The sequence below is a fragment of the Candoia aspera genome, chromosome 2, assembly GCF_035149785.1.
Source record: "Candoia aspera isolate rCanAsp1 chromosome 2, rCanAsp1.hap2, whole genome shotgun sequence".
In the NCBI taxonomy this organism is placed as follows: Eukaryota; Metazoa; Chordata; class Lepidosauria; order Squamata; family Boidae; genus Candoia; species Candoia aspera.
The window spans coordinates 231296471-231315722 of NC_086154.1; the positions used below are offsets into that span (position 1 = coordinate 231296471).

General features: G+C 39.0%; 2 protein-coding genes across 2 annotated transcripts in view; one reads left to right on the forward strand and one right to left on the reverse strand.

Moving 5' to 3' along the window:
* The window catches only part of MSH3 (mutS homolog 3), a 61376-nt gene extending 60665 nt beyond the window's left edge, over nt 1-711 (reverse strand). The window contains exon 1 of the mRNA XM_063295480.1: nt 553-711. Coding sequence (XP_063151550.1) covers nt 553-711 — 159 coding nt within the window. The remainder of the gene's footprint in view (nt 1-552) is intronic.
* A 50-nt stretch (nt 712-761) lies between these two features.
* Nucleotides 762-15955, forward strand: DHFR (dihydrofolate reductase). Its single transcript, XM_063295479.1, has 6 exons — nt 762-1147; nt 2662-2711; nt 3927-4032; nt 10863-10989; nt 15447-15562; nt 15755-15955. Exons 1-6 carry the CDS (start codon nt 762-764, stop codon nt 15831-15833), a joined length of 864 nt encoding a protein of 287 aa, XP_063151549.1. The 3' UTR covers nt 15834-15955.
* The last annotated feature ends 3297 nt before the right edge of the window (nt 15956-19252 follow it).

Consider the following 19252-nt stretch of genomic DNA (forward strand, 5'->3'; position numbering starts at 1 on the left):
TTGGGACTGGAATTTTGGTTGCTAAACAAAGTGGTCATTAAGCAAATCTGAAACAATTTTATGACCTTTGTGGCAGTCCTTAAGCAAATCACTGCAGGCATTTTCAACCAGGAAGGTTGAAAATGGCGATCATGTGACCACTGGACACTGCAATGGTCATAAATGTGAACCAGTTGCCAAGTGCCCAAATGACCTCAGGGACACTATGATGGTTGTAAGTGTGAAGACCAGTTGTCAGTCGGTTTTTTCATCACCACTGAAAGTCCAAACCGTCACTAAAGGAATGGTTGTTAAGTGAGGACCACCTGTACTCCAGCATTGCTTCTAATCACCATTTGAGAGGTCAGTCCTGCTAGACCCAGCAGTTTTCACAGCACTTAAGGCTAGAAGGGAGGAGGGCATTACGGCCCAAACTGCCCAACCCAATCACGCTGCATTAACAGGGGCCACAAATTAGCTCTCGAGAGGCCCAGAGATCCTTGCTCAGTGCAGGAGTCTAACGAACGAGCACCCAGCTTTGCCCCGCAGCCGTCACCACAATCCGAGGCGCACCGTATGCCGAGCAGAGGCTTCAGGGCTTTCCTTTTCCACCTCCTCAGATGAGCTGCAGCGCTGCAAAGATGCCACCGGCGGGAAGAATTTACTTAGCACGGTCTGCCCCCGGGACCCGTCACCGGGGTTAGGCCGCCTTCTTCTTCGTCCCGGCAGCATCGCAGGATCGGTGCAAGAGCAGAAAAACTAGGAAAGTAGCCACGCATGCGATGAGTCCCTTGAGACGAGCCGCGCAGGCCGCCCAGAGGGCTCTGCGGGCACACGGCTACCGGCGGCTTCCCTGGCTCTTCCTCCCAGCAGCGGCCGGGGCGCGAACGTCGGGTCACGGAAGCCCTCCGACTTCGCCGGGGAGTGAAATGGACCCCACTATCATGGCTGCCAGGACCACCCGCCCTTCTCTCCGCACGGGAGGCGCGTCGCTCTGCGCATGCTCCGCGGGTTTTCTCGGTCCGAAATTCCCCGTCGACGCAGACCCGCCGGTGCAGAGTTGCTGCAGCGAAAAAAGAGCGATGGTGGCGACTCTACATTATATCGTTGCTGTGTGCAACAACATGGGCATCGGAAAGGACGGAAAGCTTCCTTGGCCACCGCTCAGGTACCGACCTGCTTCTTTTCTTTTATCCCGCGCTTTACTGCGAAGGGAAAACCAGAACTCCCAGCGTGCACTGCTTTCTTTGCGGGAAGGTTATTGCATTGAATCATTTCGTCTGAATGGAAGTGGTGTAGCTTGGGAGTTGTAGTTTACCCGATCAGATTTTTTTTTTTTTGCCCAAAGGCTAATAGATACTTCCTTTATAGTAGATCGCGCAAGTTTTCCTTTAACAGCACTTGATTATTATTGTTGAATTCATTTTCTCTCTGACCGTCCCTAATCAGTACTACCGTAAAGTTGGGACACCTGGCCTTTTAAAATATTTTTTATCTATTTTATCAACGAACAGCATTATTTTGCGGCCACACAATTGATTACAAAGTGCCTGAAATCCTATTACTTTTCAAGTTCAGTAGCCTAGTACAGCGCCAGGGCAAAAGCTTTGGCTGCTTGAAGCAAAGGATAAAATGTCTCCCCGCCCTCCCTCAGATAGAAATCCGCCTAAATGAAGTTGAATAATGTTTCAGCAGATCAGTGTCCTTTGGGACAGTAAACTTACAGGATGCAGCAAGCGGACTTAAGTGCACATTTCTGTTTTTCTTGGTGTTGTCCCTTGGGATGTATTGCCTGAAGCAGTAGAACCGAATAAATAAGAGAATTACAATGTACAGACGGTTGTAGAAATTTTATTTATTTATTTGTTTGTTTGTTTTTCAAATTTTATCACTGCCCATCTCTCCCGAAAAGGGGGACCCCAGGCGGTTTACAATAAAACCAACATTAAAACCATAAACATACAAAAATACAAATACAATTCGCTAATATAAAGAGAAGATAAAAATAAGTATAAAATCCAAGAGGCGATAAGATCTAATTCAGTGAGGAGGGCTCTAAGGCACTCCTTAAAAGTAGTCCATGTGAATTAACTGCATTTTCTAACTATTCCTTCCTGGTTTGATACCTGGCATAAGAGCAGGACAGAAGAACATTAAGGAAGTTTAGATCTTAACATTTCATGCTGTTATCTAGACATGCCTCCTGGAACTGGGGAAATGTTTCCTGGGACTGGGGTGCATCATTTGGATTCCATTGCCTTGGGAAGCAAAGACTTTTTAACAAAAAAAAAAAAAGAAAAAAGCGGGGACCTCCTGCCCTTATATTTTCTAGAAGCTGGGCTCTTGTTAAAGCAGTTCTTCCTTCTCAAATAGGATAGCACTATTATCATTTGGACTTCAGTTCCTTCACAACATTCTTCCTTATTCTGAGCATTGTGGGCCCATCATATTAGAAGGAGATCAGGTTTAGGAATGCTGCCACAGTAATGATAATCGAAAGCACACTTATATAGATATATAAATTAAAATGCAAATGCAAGTTTATGAAATCGTAAACCAGTCTGTGCCTAGGTGGGCTGCAGTGCCATGATTTAACCAAGTAAGTGTCAAGATGTTGAGGGTAACAATAGAGAATGCTCGTGAAGGTTATGTCATCACAAAATGTGTTTTGTTTTTGAACAGGAATGAGTTAAAGCATTTTCAGAAAATGACAACTACAACTAAAGAAGAAGGTAATAGTGACTAATTTTTCCTGGGCTGGGTGATGGCTGTCATTGTTGAGAAAGAAACTGGATGAAAAGATCCTCAAATCTGCTTTGTGTGTCCAAGCACATTACTGATCATATCAGGAGCCCACAGGCTGCTGAATGAGAGGAATTTCTATGTATTGTGGAACTACATTCTTGGTTCAGCTGAAATCAGTGGCAAAGCCTTAACAGGCTAGGATAACAATGTAGTATTTATTTTACATAGTAGTATAATTTGCAGTCATTTTATGACTTATCATTTTATATTTTCATCTTAGTATTTCCTTACGGCAACCCTTCAAAGTATGTTAGCATAATTCCAAATTATTTTAGTTGAGTGATTTATTTAAAATTACCTAGTGAATTAAAGCTAGGCAGGGGAAATACATAGCTGTTACCTAAGTCTTTCAACTAAGGGCTGCACAACTAAGTGCAGTATGCGTCTATTTGCATCCTTATTAACGTTTATTCATCAGCCCATGTGATAATTGGATATTAGAACTCTCAGTCAAAACATAGTCATGCATGGGGCCTGTCCCAGTTTATATTACAGAGAGAAGGAATAGGAGAGGAGAAAGAAAGTTGGGAGAGGCAGGTGGAAGAACATGTCTAAGGGGAGCTCCAACTCCTGGCCCTAGGAAAACCTCCATCTGTTAGGGTTTATGACAGTATTTAATCATGTTAATTTGATTCCATGTATAAATGTTAACATAGTGGTTAGGCTGTTCTGTCTCTTCCCCATTTTACGACAAAATAATTTTCAAATCAGGAAAGGGTTTGGTGGCGGCAATAAAAACCAATAGGAAAGGATCCCCACAATAAACAAAGTACACAATTGTGTGATAACAGAATGTATGAAAAAAATATAAAATCGAACAATCAGCCAGGACCAGACTATAAAATATTTGCAGTCCAAATCCTCTAATATCTGGGTTGTGTGCCAGGCAAGTCTCATCACAGAGGGAATGCCACAGCTGAGAAGGTCCTTTCTTTAATGGCAGTCACTCTTCAGCAGAGGCCATCCAGATTTTATTTTCTTCTCTAGCTGAGCTTCTAGCAATGAGCCACTGATACCAAGAGCTTCACTTCAGAGTTTTGAAAAGTATGACAATGTTGCTTGAAACAGGTTTCATAAAAATACCACGCTATAACCACTAGGTGTCACTACATAATCACATTAAATATCTTTGCATTTTACAGGAAAGCAAAATGTGGTAATAATGGGTAAGAAGACCTGGTTCTCCATCCCTGAGAAACATCGTCCTTTAAAAAATAGAATTAATGTAGTACTCAGCAGGGAACTGAAGTAAGTACCGATTTTGATGTTTTCAAAAGAGATGTATAAAATCAGCTACAATGAGTAAACTGATTGTAGAGAGTGGCATAAACAAAGTTGGTAGCACACCAACTTTTAGATAATTATATTTTATTTTATTTATTATTTATTTATTACTCAAATTTAGCCACCGCCCATCTCCCCCAGAAGAGGGGGAGAGATTGTGAAAGATTTGTTTAACCATCATTTACTTGCTCAGAAATAGATGCAGCCATCCTGTCAAAGAGTTGTTTAGCAGCAATAATTACATCTCATTTTTAATACTGTGAGTTATACTTATGGACAGTCCATATTCATATCTTTTTGATTTTATGAAGATTGCAAATAACTTCGGTTTTTCAGTTATTATTATTTTCACTAGTAAATGCAAGTGAATCCTTTTGTTGTTGTTTATTCGTTTAGTCGCTTCCGACTCTTTGTGACTTCATGGACCAGCCCACGCCAGAGCTTCCTCTCAGTCGTCAACACCCCCAGCTCCCCCAGGGACGGGTCCGTCACCTCTAGAATATCATCCATCCACCTTGCCCTTGGTCGGCCCCTCTTCCTTTTGCCTTCCACTCTCCGTAGCATCAGCATCTTCTCCAGGGTGTCCTGTCTTCTCATTATGTGGCCAAAGTACTTCAGTTTTGCCTTTAATACCATTCCCTCAAATGAGCAGTCTGGCTTTATTTCCTGGAGGATGGACTGGTTTGATCTTCTTGCAGTCCAAGGCACTCTCAGAATTTTCCTCCAACACCACAGTTCAAAAACATCGATCTTCCTTCTCTCAGCCTTCCTTATGGTCCAGCTCTCGCAGCCATATGTTACTACGGGGAACACCATTGCTTTAACTATGCGGACCTTGGTTGTCAGTGTGATGTCTCTGCTCTTAACTATTTTATCGAGATTGGTCATTGCTCTTCTCCCAAGGATTAAGCGTCTTCTGATTTCCTGCCTGCAGTCAGCATCTGCAGTAATCTTCGCACCTAGAAATACGAAGTCTTTCACTGCTTCTACATTTTCTCCCTCTATTTGCCAGTTATCAATCAAGCTGGTTGCCATAATCTTGGTTTTTTTTGAGGTTTAGCTGCAAGCCAGCTTCTGCACTTCCTTCTTTCACCTTCATCATAAGGCTCTTCAGTTCCTCTTCGCTTTCAGCCATCAAAGTGGTATCTTCTGCATATCTGAGATTCTTAATGTTTCTTCCAGAAATTTTAACTCCAGCCTTGGATTCCTCAAGCCCAGCATGTTGCATGATGTGTTCTGCATACAAGTTGAATAGGTAGGGTGAGAGTATACAGCCCTGCTGTACTCTTTTCCCAATCTTAAACCAGTCCATTGTTCCATGGTCTGTTCTTACTGTTGCTACTTGGTCGTTATACAGATTCTTCAGGAGGCAGACAAGATGACTTGGTATCCCCATACTGCTAAGAACTTGCCACAATTTGTTATGTTCCACACAGTCAAAGGCTTTAGAATTGTCGATAAAACAGAAATAGATGTTTTTCTGAAACTCCCTGGCTTTTTCCATTATCCATCGGATATTGGCAATTTGGTCCCTAGTTCCTCTGCCTTTTCTAAACCCAGCTTGTACATCTGGCAATTCTCGCTCCATGAATTGCTGAAGTCTGCCTTGCAGGATCTTGAGCATTACCTTACTGGCATGTGAAATGAGTGCCACTGTTCGATAGTTTGAACATTCTTCAGTGTTTCCCTTTTTTGGTATGGGATATAAGTTGATTTTTTCCAGTCTGATGGCCATTCTTGTGTTTTCCAAATTTGCTGGCATATAGCATGCATTACCTTGACAGCATCATCTTGCAAGATTTTGAACAGTTCAGCTGGGATGCCGTCGTCTCCTACTGCCTTGTTATTAGCAATGCTTCTTAAGGCCCATTCAACCTCACTCTTCAGGATGTCTGGCTCTAGCTCACTGACCACACCGTCAAAGCTATCCCCGATATTGTTATCCTTCCTATACAGGTCTCCTGTATATTCTTGCCACCTTTTCTTGATCTCTTCTTCTTCTGTTAGGTCCTTGCCATCTTTGTTTTTGATCATACCCATTTTTGCCTGGAATTTACCTCCAATGTTTCTAATTTTCTGGAAGAGGTCTCTTGTCCTTCCTATTCTGTTGTCTTCTTCCACTTCCGCGCATTGCTTGTTTAAAAATAATTCCTTATCTCTTCTGGCTAACCTCTGGAATTTTGCATTTAATTGGGCATATCTCCCCCTATCACTGTTGCCTTTGCTTTCCTTCTTTCTTGGGCTACTTCTAGTGTCTCAGCAGACAGCCATTTTGCCTTCTTGGTTTTCTCTTTCTTTGGGATGTATTTTGTTGCCGCCTCCTGAACAATGTTGCAAACTTCTGTCCATAGTTCTTCTGGGACCCTATCTACTAAGTCCAGTCCCTTAAATCTATTCTACACCTCCACTGAATATTCCTTAGGAATATTAGTGAGCTCATATCTAGCTGATCTGTGGGTCTTCCCTAATCTCTTTAGTCTGATCCTAAATTGTGCAAGAAGTTCGTGATCTGAGCTACAGTCAGCTCCAGGTCTTGTTTTTACCGACTGTATAGATGTCCGCCACCTTTGGCTGCAAAGGATGTAGTCAATCTGGTTTCGGTGTTGTCCATCTGGGGAAGTCCATGTATAAAGCCATCTCTTAGGTTGCTGGAAGAGAGTGTTTGTTATGCACATTGAGTTGTCTTGGCAAAATTCTATCAGCCTATGTCCTGCTTCGTTTTGTTCACCCAGGCCATGCTTACCTGTAATTCCAGGTGTCATTTGACTGCCCACCTTAGCATTCCAGTCTCCCGTGATGAAAATAACATCTCTTTTAGGCATGTTGTCCAGTAGGTGCTGCAGATCCTCATAGAACTGCTCTACTTCAGCTTCTTCAGCATCTGTGGTTGGGGCGTATATTTGGATCACTGTGATGTTAGATGGCTTGCCCTGAATTCGAATTGAGATCATTCTATCGTTTTTTGGATTGTATCCAACCACTGCTTTAGCCACTTTACTATTAATTATGAAGGCTACTCCATTTCTTCTGTGGTCCTCTTGTCCACAGTAGTAGATTTGGTGGTCATTTGATGTGAAGTGGCCCATTCCAGTCCATTTCAGTTCACTGACGCCCAGAATGTCTATCTTTAATCTTGACATCTCACCAATAACCACATCCAATTTGCCCTGGCTCATAGATCTTACATTCCAGGTTCCAATGGTGTGTTGATCCTTAGAACATCGGATTCGCCGTTCACCACCAGCACCGTCGGCCGCTGGCCGTCCTTTCGGCTTTGAGCTAGCTGCGTCATCACGTCTGGGGCTAGTTGAACTCATCCTCTGTTCCTCCCCAATAGCATTTTGACCATCTTCTGACCTGGAGGTCTCATCTTCCGATGGTATACCAACATATCTCTGGTTGTACTGATCCATTTAGTTTTCACGGCAAGAATACTGGGGTGGGTTGCCATTACCTTCCCCAGGGATTGCATTTAGTCTGACCTCTCTCTCATGACCTTCCCGTCTTGGGTGGCCTTTCACGGTTTAGCTCATGGCATCATTGAGGTGCTCAAGCTCCAGCACCACGACAAGGTAACGATCCTTTGCTGAAGAAGTGAATCCTACAGCATTAATAATGCCTGTAGATTTTACTAATAGTGGTTTTTAGCTCCTAAATCAACAAATTATTATTTGTTTGATTTTTAAAAACATTTTGTATAATCTGGGAGAACCCCACCGCAATCTGGGAGAATATATCAGCAGGTTCTTTGAGGATTTATATATGACTAAGCTACTTGCTATTCTAATACCAAAGTGCCTACTCTTTTTGCTATAACTTCTAAATCTATTGCCCAGGTGCAGTAATTCAAATAGGGTTCCTGAAGCAGATATGCGGTAGAGATAAATGCATGCAGTTGACAACTACAGACACAAAAACAGCCTATTAGATATGAAAACATTTAAAGCCTAATTTTAAATAAATAAATCTGGAATTCAGGTTTACCTAATGTTGACATTGCTATCATTTTTAGGATTTGATTATATTTAATGTATATTTCCAAGTATTTTGAAGGTTTATACTGCTTTATTTAATTTTGCTCTGCTGTTTTAATGCTCTCATTTTTATTGTAATGTTAGATAATTTTACTGCATTAGAACTGAGTACTGCCTGACTTTCATGGATGAGCAGTATTTTAACTAACTTTTAAATACAAATCAAAACTGAGCCATCTAAGCACTGAGAGGGTGGGGTGAGTATTCCAGAAAGTGGGTATGCCCTCTCTGCTGGTTTGATTGGGAGAACAAATTTTACATGAATCAGATGTAGTAGACACATGAAGCCCATCTCAGAAGCAAAAAAAAAAGTCTTCCATCAAGCTAAGTTTATTGATTATTGTTTTTTGATGCTTGGTTGCTATGTGTTTTATTTTTTATAGGATGTATTTTATCTATTTTATTGTAAACTGCCTAGAGTCATGTATGTGAGATGAGCAGTTATATAAATAGAATAAATAGATAAATTTACCAAAGAAGACCAAAATCCTATGTAATGTTGGAAGAAAACATAAAAGATTGCCATTTCTGTCCCAAGAACAGGCTGTGCATTCAATAATCAATTATTTCTAAAATCTGCTCTTTTTTATTGTTTTTTAAATTTATTATTAATTTTTCAAGATATAATTAAGAAACATAATGCAGAATATAAGACCGATAGAGTACAGGTCTAAAAAAAGAAACAGGAAAGGCTAAAACAGTGCAGGAATAAACAAAAAAGCATATCAGACCGGTGGCTTCTGACCTTTTCCAGCACAGGTATAAAAGTACAAAAAAGTTAATCTCTTACTATTAATTAAACAGTTAGTAATATTGTATCTCTAAAATCAAACCATTCAATCATCAAAACCTAAAATCAAGACTTCATTCTTTTGCGTTACAAGCAAATAGTCCAAAAGCTGCTCTTAGTATTTCCACTCGTATGTCAAAAATCAAGATAATTTGAATACACAATTCAACTATTCTTAAAAAAATAGGCAACACTTCCATATGTTCTCCTTAATTTTTATTTGGCTGATTTTAATACCTCTTATTTAGGAACATAAGCAGTGCCCTGCTGGATCGTACTCCTGGCCCATCTAGTCCAGCAGTCTGTTCTCACAGCGACCCACCAACTACACAAGGAAGCCTGCTAGTGTCCCCAGAGATGGCCTTCAGAGGCAATCTTGCTGCCGTCAAGGCTCATAGCCGTTGATCCCCGTGACTTGCATGAATTCGTCCATCCCTTTTTGGAAGCCAGCCTAGCTGGTAGCCAGCACCACATATATTTTTAAATATAGTGACGAAGGCAGTAAGTAGTCTGTACAGTGAGCAAACAAGCCTTCTTTCAGGGTTGATCCTGTTGGATAGTGGGTGAGGCCCCACTGCCTCAGGAAGGGCCCTTGGTATCTTATGCTGTCTGGGGCAACACAACAAACTTGCAAGGAGCAGCTGCCATTGTTTCTGAGGGGTCCCCTACTGCTTTTCTCTGAGAGGGTGCCTGTTGGGCATTGAAAGAGATCAAACAGGAGGCAGCAACTCCTACCTCTGGTCCTCCCTCTTGTTAGGTAGCACAGCAGCAAAGTCTAGGTTGGTTGGCTGTGTTCCGAAGGAGCCCAGGCACTGCCTTATTTTGCTGCCTTTTCTCATTTGTCACAGCAGTGAGAGCTGGGCTGTCCCAACAATGCGGACCCCGTCGGTAAGAGAATTCCGTCTGGTGGGGTCCAGGAGGCGGGCCTTCTCTGCAGTAGCTCCCACTCTCTGGAACATCTTGCCCCCAGAGGTGTGGTTAGCCCCATTGCTCCTGGCCTTCCGGAGGAACTTGAAGACCTGGCTCTGCCACCTGTCTAGGGCGGCGAAGAGAATAGTCATGCTTGGGGTTGAATGGTGCCTTGAAGTACCCCTTCCATGAAAGACTGAATGAGATCACAGCCATTTGGACTTTACTCTTATTTATATTTCTTAGTGATATGTAATTTTTATAGTGCATTTTATATATTCATTGTTTTTGTGATTATTTTGTTGTAAACTGCCCAGAGTCCCTCTGGTGGGAGGAGATGGGCAGTGACAAATTTGAAATATAAAATAAACAAATATATATATATATATATATATATATATATATATATATATATAGTTCGTTCGTTCCAAGGCCATATATATATGGAATATATATATGGCCTTGGAACTCTCCCCACATATTCATATTGCAGCTTGGAATCAGCCTTGCCTTTTCCCTCACGCTCCCACAAAGGAAAAGGATGGTTTTGCTTCCTGACCATCCGCCACATTCCAAAGGACCTTCCAGTCTCAGAGCTGTACCTTTTTCACCATCTAAATGGTGACAACAGCATGAGTCTTAAACCCAATATTAACACCCCAAATTGAGGGGATGAGGGGCAAATTAGGTACCATGGCAGAACCCTTCTTTCTTCTAGGCAACTCCTGTGGGGAAAAGAAAAACAAGGGGGGAAAAGGCTGATGCCCAAACAAAGCACGTGATGTACCTTCCTCTTCAGTTGCTCTTAACATCTGGAATATAAAATCTCTTCAGTAAAAAAGTTGAACTACACTCAGCTGAAGTCAGTGCATGCAACTGAAAGGAGAGGTTTCCTTCATGGAACATAATGAAGTCTTGAGTCTTGCCCTTAATATTTTCCTGTTCGATTTATCTTTTGGTAGCCAGCAAGGTACTTCATGGTAAGTCCAACTACCATACTCTGCTACATCTAAGCCCACCATGTCCTTGGATTTTAATTGGTAACATCTTTATGTTTTAAGGGACGTTCCTGAAGGAGCCCATTATTTGGCTAAAAGTCTGGAAGAAGCCCTCGATCTTCTAGAAACACCAGAATTGGAAAGAAAGGTAGACAAGGTTTGGATAGTTGGAGGAAGTACAGTATATAAGGTATGGCTTAAACACATAACTTCTTTAAGTAATCTAATAATCAGATATGAACTTTTGAGTGGCTTATTCTGTGTGTTACAACAGCTCTTAGGTTTCATAGAATGTGTGGCTCTTTCCGTATTATCTTCCATTTCTACTTAAATCAGTTTGGATGAAATTCATAATGGTGGTGCAATGAAAAAAAAATAAATCATCATCATTGAAGTGTAAAGGACATAACTGCCAAGCTTCCATAAGTTAAATTAATACAGTTTAAAACTGTAACAGATCCAATGTTACAGTTTAAACTGTTAAATTTTTATAAACATTCTAGTTGTATTTACTCATTCTGTTATTACTCTGAATTATACAAAGCATGTGAAAGTCATCAAATATAAAATATATACCTCAGCCTACTCTTTCTTTTCATTTCTGCTTTCTCATTTTGAGCCATAGTAATCTGATTATTTCAAATCCTTTATAGTTTGGGTATTATATCCTTAATATAACAAATAAAATCATGATTTGTAATAGCAATATTGTTATCTGATAACTTCTATTAATCCTAAAGTCAAAAAGATTGCTGCACAAAGGATTTTGGATACTGAAGCTCAGAGAGATATAGGCACCCTTAGTAAGGCTGGCACATTGAAATGGATGAGCCAGTATAAATGTCCCTTCCAAATTGCCAAGTATTTAAACACAGAAATGCCCAAACACCTTAGGGGGCTATTAACTCAAGCAAGGTTTGAGCAGTTGGACACAATGGCTAAATATGGAAAGTTTCACCAAGTTCCTTATTATGAATGTACTTGTATTTGCAGAGCCCCAGAGATAGAAGGCATAACACAAACATTCTTTGAATGTCAATTGTGTAAGAAAGAGGTCAGCATCTTGGACCACGCGTTAGTCAAATGGCCTATTGGGCTCCTTCCATTAAAACAACGTACTTCCTGTGCCGTCAGAATCCAGAAATGACATATAACACAGCCCTTTATTTAAACAAAACAGTACGGTTGAGAACTGCATACGTGGATCTGACTGGGGTAAATTGTAGCGGTGACATGAAAATATGAGTTATATTTTCTTTTACTTATTTATTTTTTTATATTTATAACTTAGGGTCTTATTACTGTTCTGTGTTTTATATTTTGTATTCTGATACGGCCTCATAGCTAATCAATAAAGTATTACTATGTACATTTATCACATAGTGATCTATTACACAGAGATATTTTCCACTTGCATAAAGCATATTTGGTAGTTTAAGCCTGCTGCTGTCTCTTGGTCTTTTTTAAATAGCTGTCGATTTTAAGAGCTGATGATTTTTTTTTTAAATGCTCTCTGTGTGTATTCTGTGGGAATTCCCTGAGGCCCTTTAAACTTTTTTCTTTCCTTGGGATGAAACATGGCTTTATGGCAGCATCACCCAATAAGATAGATAATAGAATATGCACGACTCATTCAGTATTAATTAGAATCAAAGAACAAGGCAACCAGAAGATCCTAGTAAGTACAAGTAGTCCTCATTTAGTGACCACAATTGTAACCAGCAACACAGTTGTTAAGCAAAGCAGTCGCTAAGTGAAACTGCAACTGTGCTTATAATCTTACTTCAGCTTTCCTTTGCTTTACAGACCTGTGAAGCTTCTAAATGTGAGGATTGTTTGCAAAGTTACTTTTTCATCTCCATCATCTTAAGTTTTTGAAGTTCTGAAAAAAGGAGACTTAATATCTAGAGAAGTGTGGCAACTTTTATAGTATGTTTTTAGATTGTGAACTGATTTTTTTGTAAGTTAGGATACTTCGTAAGGTGTCCTTTCTTTTATACATAAGAACTCTAGAGAATGTGGGTAAATATAACCTGCTATTGTATGTGAACCAAAAATATAGGATTCATTGCTGTTCTCATTTTTCATCCCTTCTTATGTAAGCTGAATGATTATAGCAAGGAATCATTTGGCTCTCCAATAATAAAATATTAATTCAAGTAGCAGTTGTTAGGTTAAATGCTGCCCCAGTAGAAAATTATATGTTAGTTGATAGCAAATATTGCTTGTAGTCATGAATACTTTGGCTATTGTGAACATTATATCATAATCTTTGTTATAGAAGAGTTGTGGTATAAAACATTCATCTGATTATCCAGGAAAAAGGTTGATAAAATACATTAACTGTTGTAACATAAAACTTATTTTTCCAAAATGTTTATTAGCAATTGGGTTATTCCATCATCACAAGAACATAGTATTTTCATGTAAGGAATCTTCTTGAACATGCCTTTGAGTAGTAGCATAAAAACTCTGGTAATCTAGAAATTAATCAATTTCAGTAAATTGATCAATTTACTTTGAGAGCCACCTGAGTAATCTCAAACCAGCTAACTCAGTATATTTGGATATTCTGCTGTCTTCAGTGTGGGATTCATATCCAGGATTCTTTATCTAAGTATTATAATATCCTGCTCATAGTTCAAGATCAGCTGTACCTTAAGAGAGAATCCATAGGGCAATTTATCCTTGACTTGGGTCCTGGAGGACCAAATAGTTGACAGCCAAAGTTAGAAGGATAAACCTTTGTGAAGTGAAACAACAAAAATGCTTTAGCACAAATTTAAAAAGGAAAAAATTTCCAATACAATTTTCAGTAAACAGGAAAACTTGGTAAACCAATTAACTTTAAGGGAGCTGAATTTACTATAACTTCATCATAATTAACCATGAAAAAAGGGCCAATACATAATCTCTTGCCATTACCTCCCTCCACCCATGGCCATGCATGTTCTTTCATAAACAGGCAGAAATGGATGGGCTTGGGTATGCTCCTTCCAATCCTGTCCACAGTAGTGCTGACCCTGATTGTCCCACTGCAGGTTTTGGTCCAGCATGTGGGGGGCAGGCAGGAAGTGCAAAGGGGATGGCTGGCATATCAACTTTTTATATTTCAAGAACTATGAGAGATGGGCGGTGACAAAATTTGAAATATAAAGAAATAAATATGCACAACCACTTGATGAACGGAACATCCCAATTGTGTGCTGTAGCACAGAGGTGAGGTAAGTAACCAAGATAGATGTCTTGTTCAGTTGTGTCATGCAAACAAAGTTGCGTTCTTGCTGCTGTTTTTATTCCAAATTGCATCGATCAGTTAGATGGCCTTACCACATATTATTGAATTAAGCCAATTTTGTGGATTTGCATAATACACTGAACATTGTAAACCAACCAAGCAAGATATGCTAGGCTAAAGTATCATAATATTGCTCAGTTTTAGAAGAACGTAATGAGAAATTCAGATAGGGATATAATTACTGAATAGTATCATTTTGATCCTAGACACGTCTGTCTTTGCACCTTTTCTTAGCAAGTAAATGACAGAAGAACAGCCACTGAAAATGTTTTTCTCCTTTTTTACCTGAAGACATTTATAATTGGAGCAGCTTTTTTAGAAAGTCATGTTCCCTGTAAGTGCTTACTCTTAAATTATTGGATTAGGTCTGCCTGAACAGGCATTTGTCAAAGCAGTAGTTAATAATGCATTAAGTGAATTTTCTTTAGGAGGTTAAGTGGAAGAAAAGCAGGAAAGGGAGTTTAACAGATAAGACTATATCATCTTTTAATTTTCATACTGTTTTACAAGCAATTTACCCTTTTCATCTAAAAACCAAAGAAAATCAATGATCAGGAGACATTGTTTCAAAATGGTTTACTTCTGATGTATATATCACATTAATATTTTTTGAATATTATGCTACAAAAGAAAATATTGATAGGATACCAATCTGCACGGATATGTTACCAAGTCATGAAAATCTTTTCTACTTTATAATCATGTACATCTTGCCCATGTTTCCACAACACATGGCTCCCTTAATCATTGTTTTCTCAATTAACTGATTTGCCTGAATGTGCATGCTGAGCTACAAACCAGCCAACTACCCTTTAGCATACTGTAATGCAGTGTTTCTCAACCTTGATGACTTTAAGACGTATGGAGTTCAATTCCCAGAATTCCCACACCTCTTAAAGTCACCAAAGTTGAGAAATGCTGCTGTAATGTGTTCTGTAGACCGAGCCATATAGTGCCAAATACAGAGGAAATGCTTGTATTAATGAGCTGGTAATAATATAATGCTTGTATTAATGAGCAGGTAACTTTTCCTGTCCTGTTGTGATTTCCAGATACAACTATGTAACTAACGCTCCTGTAGCGTTAGGCAAGCCCCCTATTCCAGCAAGGTTGTTCTTGTGTTCTTAGGAACACATCTTTCCAGCTGTTTTTATGCTTTGGACATTTAACTACAAAATTTCTTTTTCTTTAGACTGAACATACTACTAAAACTGTTCATCGAAATCATTGTTAATGCTCAGGGTACAAGTACCTTTCACAATGCTAAATAAGCAATCAATTTTATTTCAGCCATGGACCAGCATACCAAATAAGCAAAACTCATTCATTATGTCTTGCTCTTTTTAAAGGCAGCGATGGAGAAGCCAATTCATCATCAACTGTTTGTGACGAGAATTATGCATGACTTTGAAAGTGATACGTTTTTTCCAGAAATTGATCCTAAAAAATACAGACTTCTACCTAAGTAAGTATTATATAGACAAAAAATACCTTGCATCAACCAAACTTACTGATACTAGCCATATAATCACTGATTTATCTGTACTGAAGTAAACTTGAAGAAAATATTTAAATCAAACAGTATATATAAAAAATGTTTCATTTTATTTCCAGTTAAATAAGTATTTAACCACCAAATTATTATTCCTCTCTCAAGTTATACAGGTATCCCTGTCGATACCCAGGAAGAGAATGGTGTTCAGTATAAATTTGAAGTTTATGAAAATATCATCTAGACCTATTTGATGTGAGCAAAATGCCTCTGTACATCTAACTCTTTGCAGAATTAATAAAGACTTTTGCCTGGCTTTTATTCTCTTCAAGAAGGAAAAAAAGTGTCTTGGTGCTACATCCTTCCCCCAATAATTGAACCTGTCTTGCAAAAAAAAAAAAAAAGAAAGAAAGGCATTTCCCCAATAGCAACTCTGCTAAGAGTAGCTGCCTCTGCTGTAAACAGATTTATTTGCAAATATTGCTTACTTTAGTTGCAGAAAATCAGGAAGAGGAGCATCTGCATCTCATTTTTCATGCCAGAAAGCAGGTGAAAGTTATGATTCTGAAGGTCGTAAGTAATTTCCCAGTTAATTTTAATAATTAAGATAAAACAAGTTTCTCTTCTGCTGTTCAATTCTAGCGCTCTCATTATTGTTCATATAGTACAACATAAACTGCAGTATATAGATGTGCACTATACAAATGTTCATAAATACTTCTACTATTAAATACATTCCATGGGTATTTTTCATTAATAAAACAGTGGATTCTAAGATCCTGCTTTTTGTGTGGTAAGTCTGTTCACCTGGTTTATATACATTTTTATCATGTTACAATGTCTGATCTGTTTATGCTAAGAGTAGAAAATTCCCAAATATTGTAGTGCTGCCATTTCTGCTAATGGTGAGAAATACTAGGAGTTGTAGGTCAGCAAGATCTGGAAAGCTATAAATGCCACACTCCAGATTTATGTACAGTACATATATATTCATTGCATGTACTTAGGCTAAACATATATGTGCTGAATATGTGCCAGTTTGCAAATTAAAATTAGTTTAGCTGGTAATCAGCTTATTTGATATTGCCTTTGTCTTTATAAGAGGAGGAAGTGAACAAAGACCATTCCAACATATGATTGGAATGGGATGGGAGACCAGGAAGTAAAAAAACCCCATCCATTTCCATACCGTTGTCAAGAAAACTACATGGCATGTTCCTGTAGTCAGCAGCAGTCAAAGTCAAAGGAGTTTTTTTTCCCTTTATGTTGTTTGAAGTACTTTGGCCACATAATGAGAAGACAGGACACCCTGGAGAAGATGCTGATGCTAGGGAGAGTGGAAGGCAAAAGAAAGAGGGACCGACCAAGGGCAAGATGGATGGATGATATTCTAGAGGTGATGGACTCATCCCTGGGGGAGCTAGGCATATTGATGACTGACAGGAAGCTCTGGCGTGGGCTGGTCCATGAAGTCACGAAGAGTTGGAAGCGACTGAACGAATAAACAACAGAACAGTTGTTTGTTGGTGGTTTTTATAGATTGCTATCCTGAATGGTAAGATACAAGCAACTGAACAATTAGTGAAGTTAGACCTAAATAGGGTATACAGACAAACATAGAATGCACAGAACTGATAAGACAGTTCAAAATGCCTACCATCTATTGACCTTAACTCAGATTCTCAATACTCAGAGCTGAGTATGTGTTAACCAACTGATAGTTGCTGAAATGCCAGCTTTAATTATCAATTATTCAAGCTGTAAACCTGACAATTCATTATTTAAAATTTAAGTACTGGGGGATGGGGAAGACAAAGGGGTATGAGTAATTGATTTTATTTTAAATGAAAATCAAGATAGAGCAATTAAGTTGTTAAGCAAGCACTTATGAATACCTCTTGATGCAATTACCAATGCTAGGTAGTTAATCACCAATAAGAAGTTTTGGAAGTGGGTACTTTCCAAATATCACATGTGTGACTGATCATTTTTGGACAGGATTTAATTTTCTCCAGAAAAAACAGAGAGAATGAAATTGTACTCAGTATTCTTCTGATAATATATGATAAATTGCCTTTTATCTCAGAATAGTTTTGTTAAATTGCTCTTCCACCATGTTTTTGCACTTCTTTTTCACACCATCTTCCATTTACTTCTGTTTTGTCATTTCAGACCATTTTTTATAAATATCTATCTTACGGTTTCAGTGCATGAAAGTAAAAAAAATTCTAAAGTGACTAGCAACTTACAAACTTTTAAACATAAAATCCCAGTTTACTTATAACAGTTGGTCTTTAAAAAAAACTATGGCCTTTAATAATAATAAATGTATTAAATAGAATCTATCATTCTGAATTTTTAATTATTCATTACTACATGCTAATTTCATCAAGCTATTCTAAGACTTGAAATAATATTGTGAACAAATGTGCCTACTTTTTGGCTAAGAGTAGAAGCAGCATTTTGCATTCTATAGAAATCCTTGCCAACTGAGAAATTGTAACAACCATTCACTCAGTTCTACCTGTCATTTTCCCCATAGTAACCTACACAGATGGCTTAATTAAGTGAGAAGGAACTCTCCAACTGTTTTATGTATATAATGGAATGAGGCATTACCTATCATCCTGAAGGCATTTTAAAATAAGTCATTTTTCCAAGTTAAATAACTCAACAATATATGGAATTTAGAACTGGAATGGCAATGGGACAGATTATATTATGAATGTCTATGGAATATGGTGAGATACTGAAAGAAATAATTATGCATTATTTATATAGTCACTCATGCTTGGTAACTTCCTGGCTTGACAATTGCAATGCACTCTACATGGGCTGCCCTTCAAGACCACTTGGAAACTTTAACTGATCCAGGATGCAACAGTGATGGGCATGCCTTGGTATGCCCACGTGACACCTCAGTGCAAGCTGCACTGGTTACCAGTATGCTTTCATGTGCAATTTAGGGTGCTGGTTATTACCTATAAAGCCCTACTTGGCATAGGGCCTGGTTATTTAAGGGCCTGCCTCTGTCCTGTGGTATCAGCCTGTCTGGTTCAATACAACAGGGTTGGCACACTTCAGGTCCCTTCAGTTAAACAATGTCATCTATTGGGACCCAGGAAGCATGTCTTCTCTGTCACACTGCTTGCCTTCTGCAATGAGATTTCCCCTGATATACATGTGGCTCCCACCCTGCTTGTATTCCAGGAAGCCTTAAAGACCTGTCCTGCCAGGCCTTGGAGAAGGGTGGTTGGGCCCCTGCCTGATTGTGTGTGGGTGTGGTTAGTCAGATTGGCCATTGGTTCTTGTTTATTTCTTTTTATTTCTTCATAAGCACTATATTCTATTTTTATTCTGTTGGTTTTATAATACACTACCCAAGTCAGTTTGGAGTCAGATAGTGCCTAAAGTGATTAAATTACATTAAATTTAAATTGCATTCTATATAATACAATTATAATTAAGTTAATAAAGGCAGCAACATTTTAATGGCTACAGCATACATACAGGATAGCAGAGCCAGTTTGGTGTAGTGGTTAAGGCACTGGGCTAGAAACCAGGAAACTGTAAGTTCTAGGCACAAAGCCAGCTGGATAATCTTGGGCCAGTCACTCTCTTCTTCTCAGGAAGAAGGCAATGGCAAATCTTGCCAAGAAAACT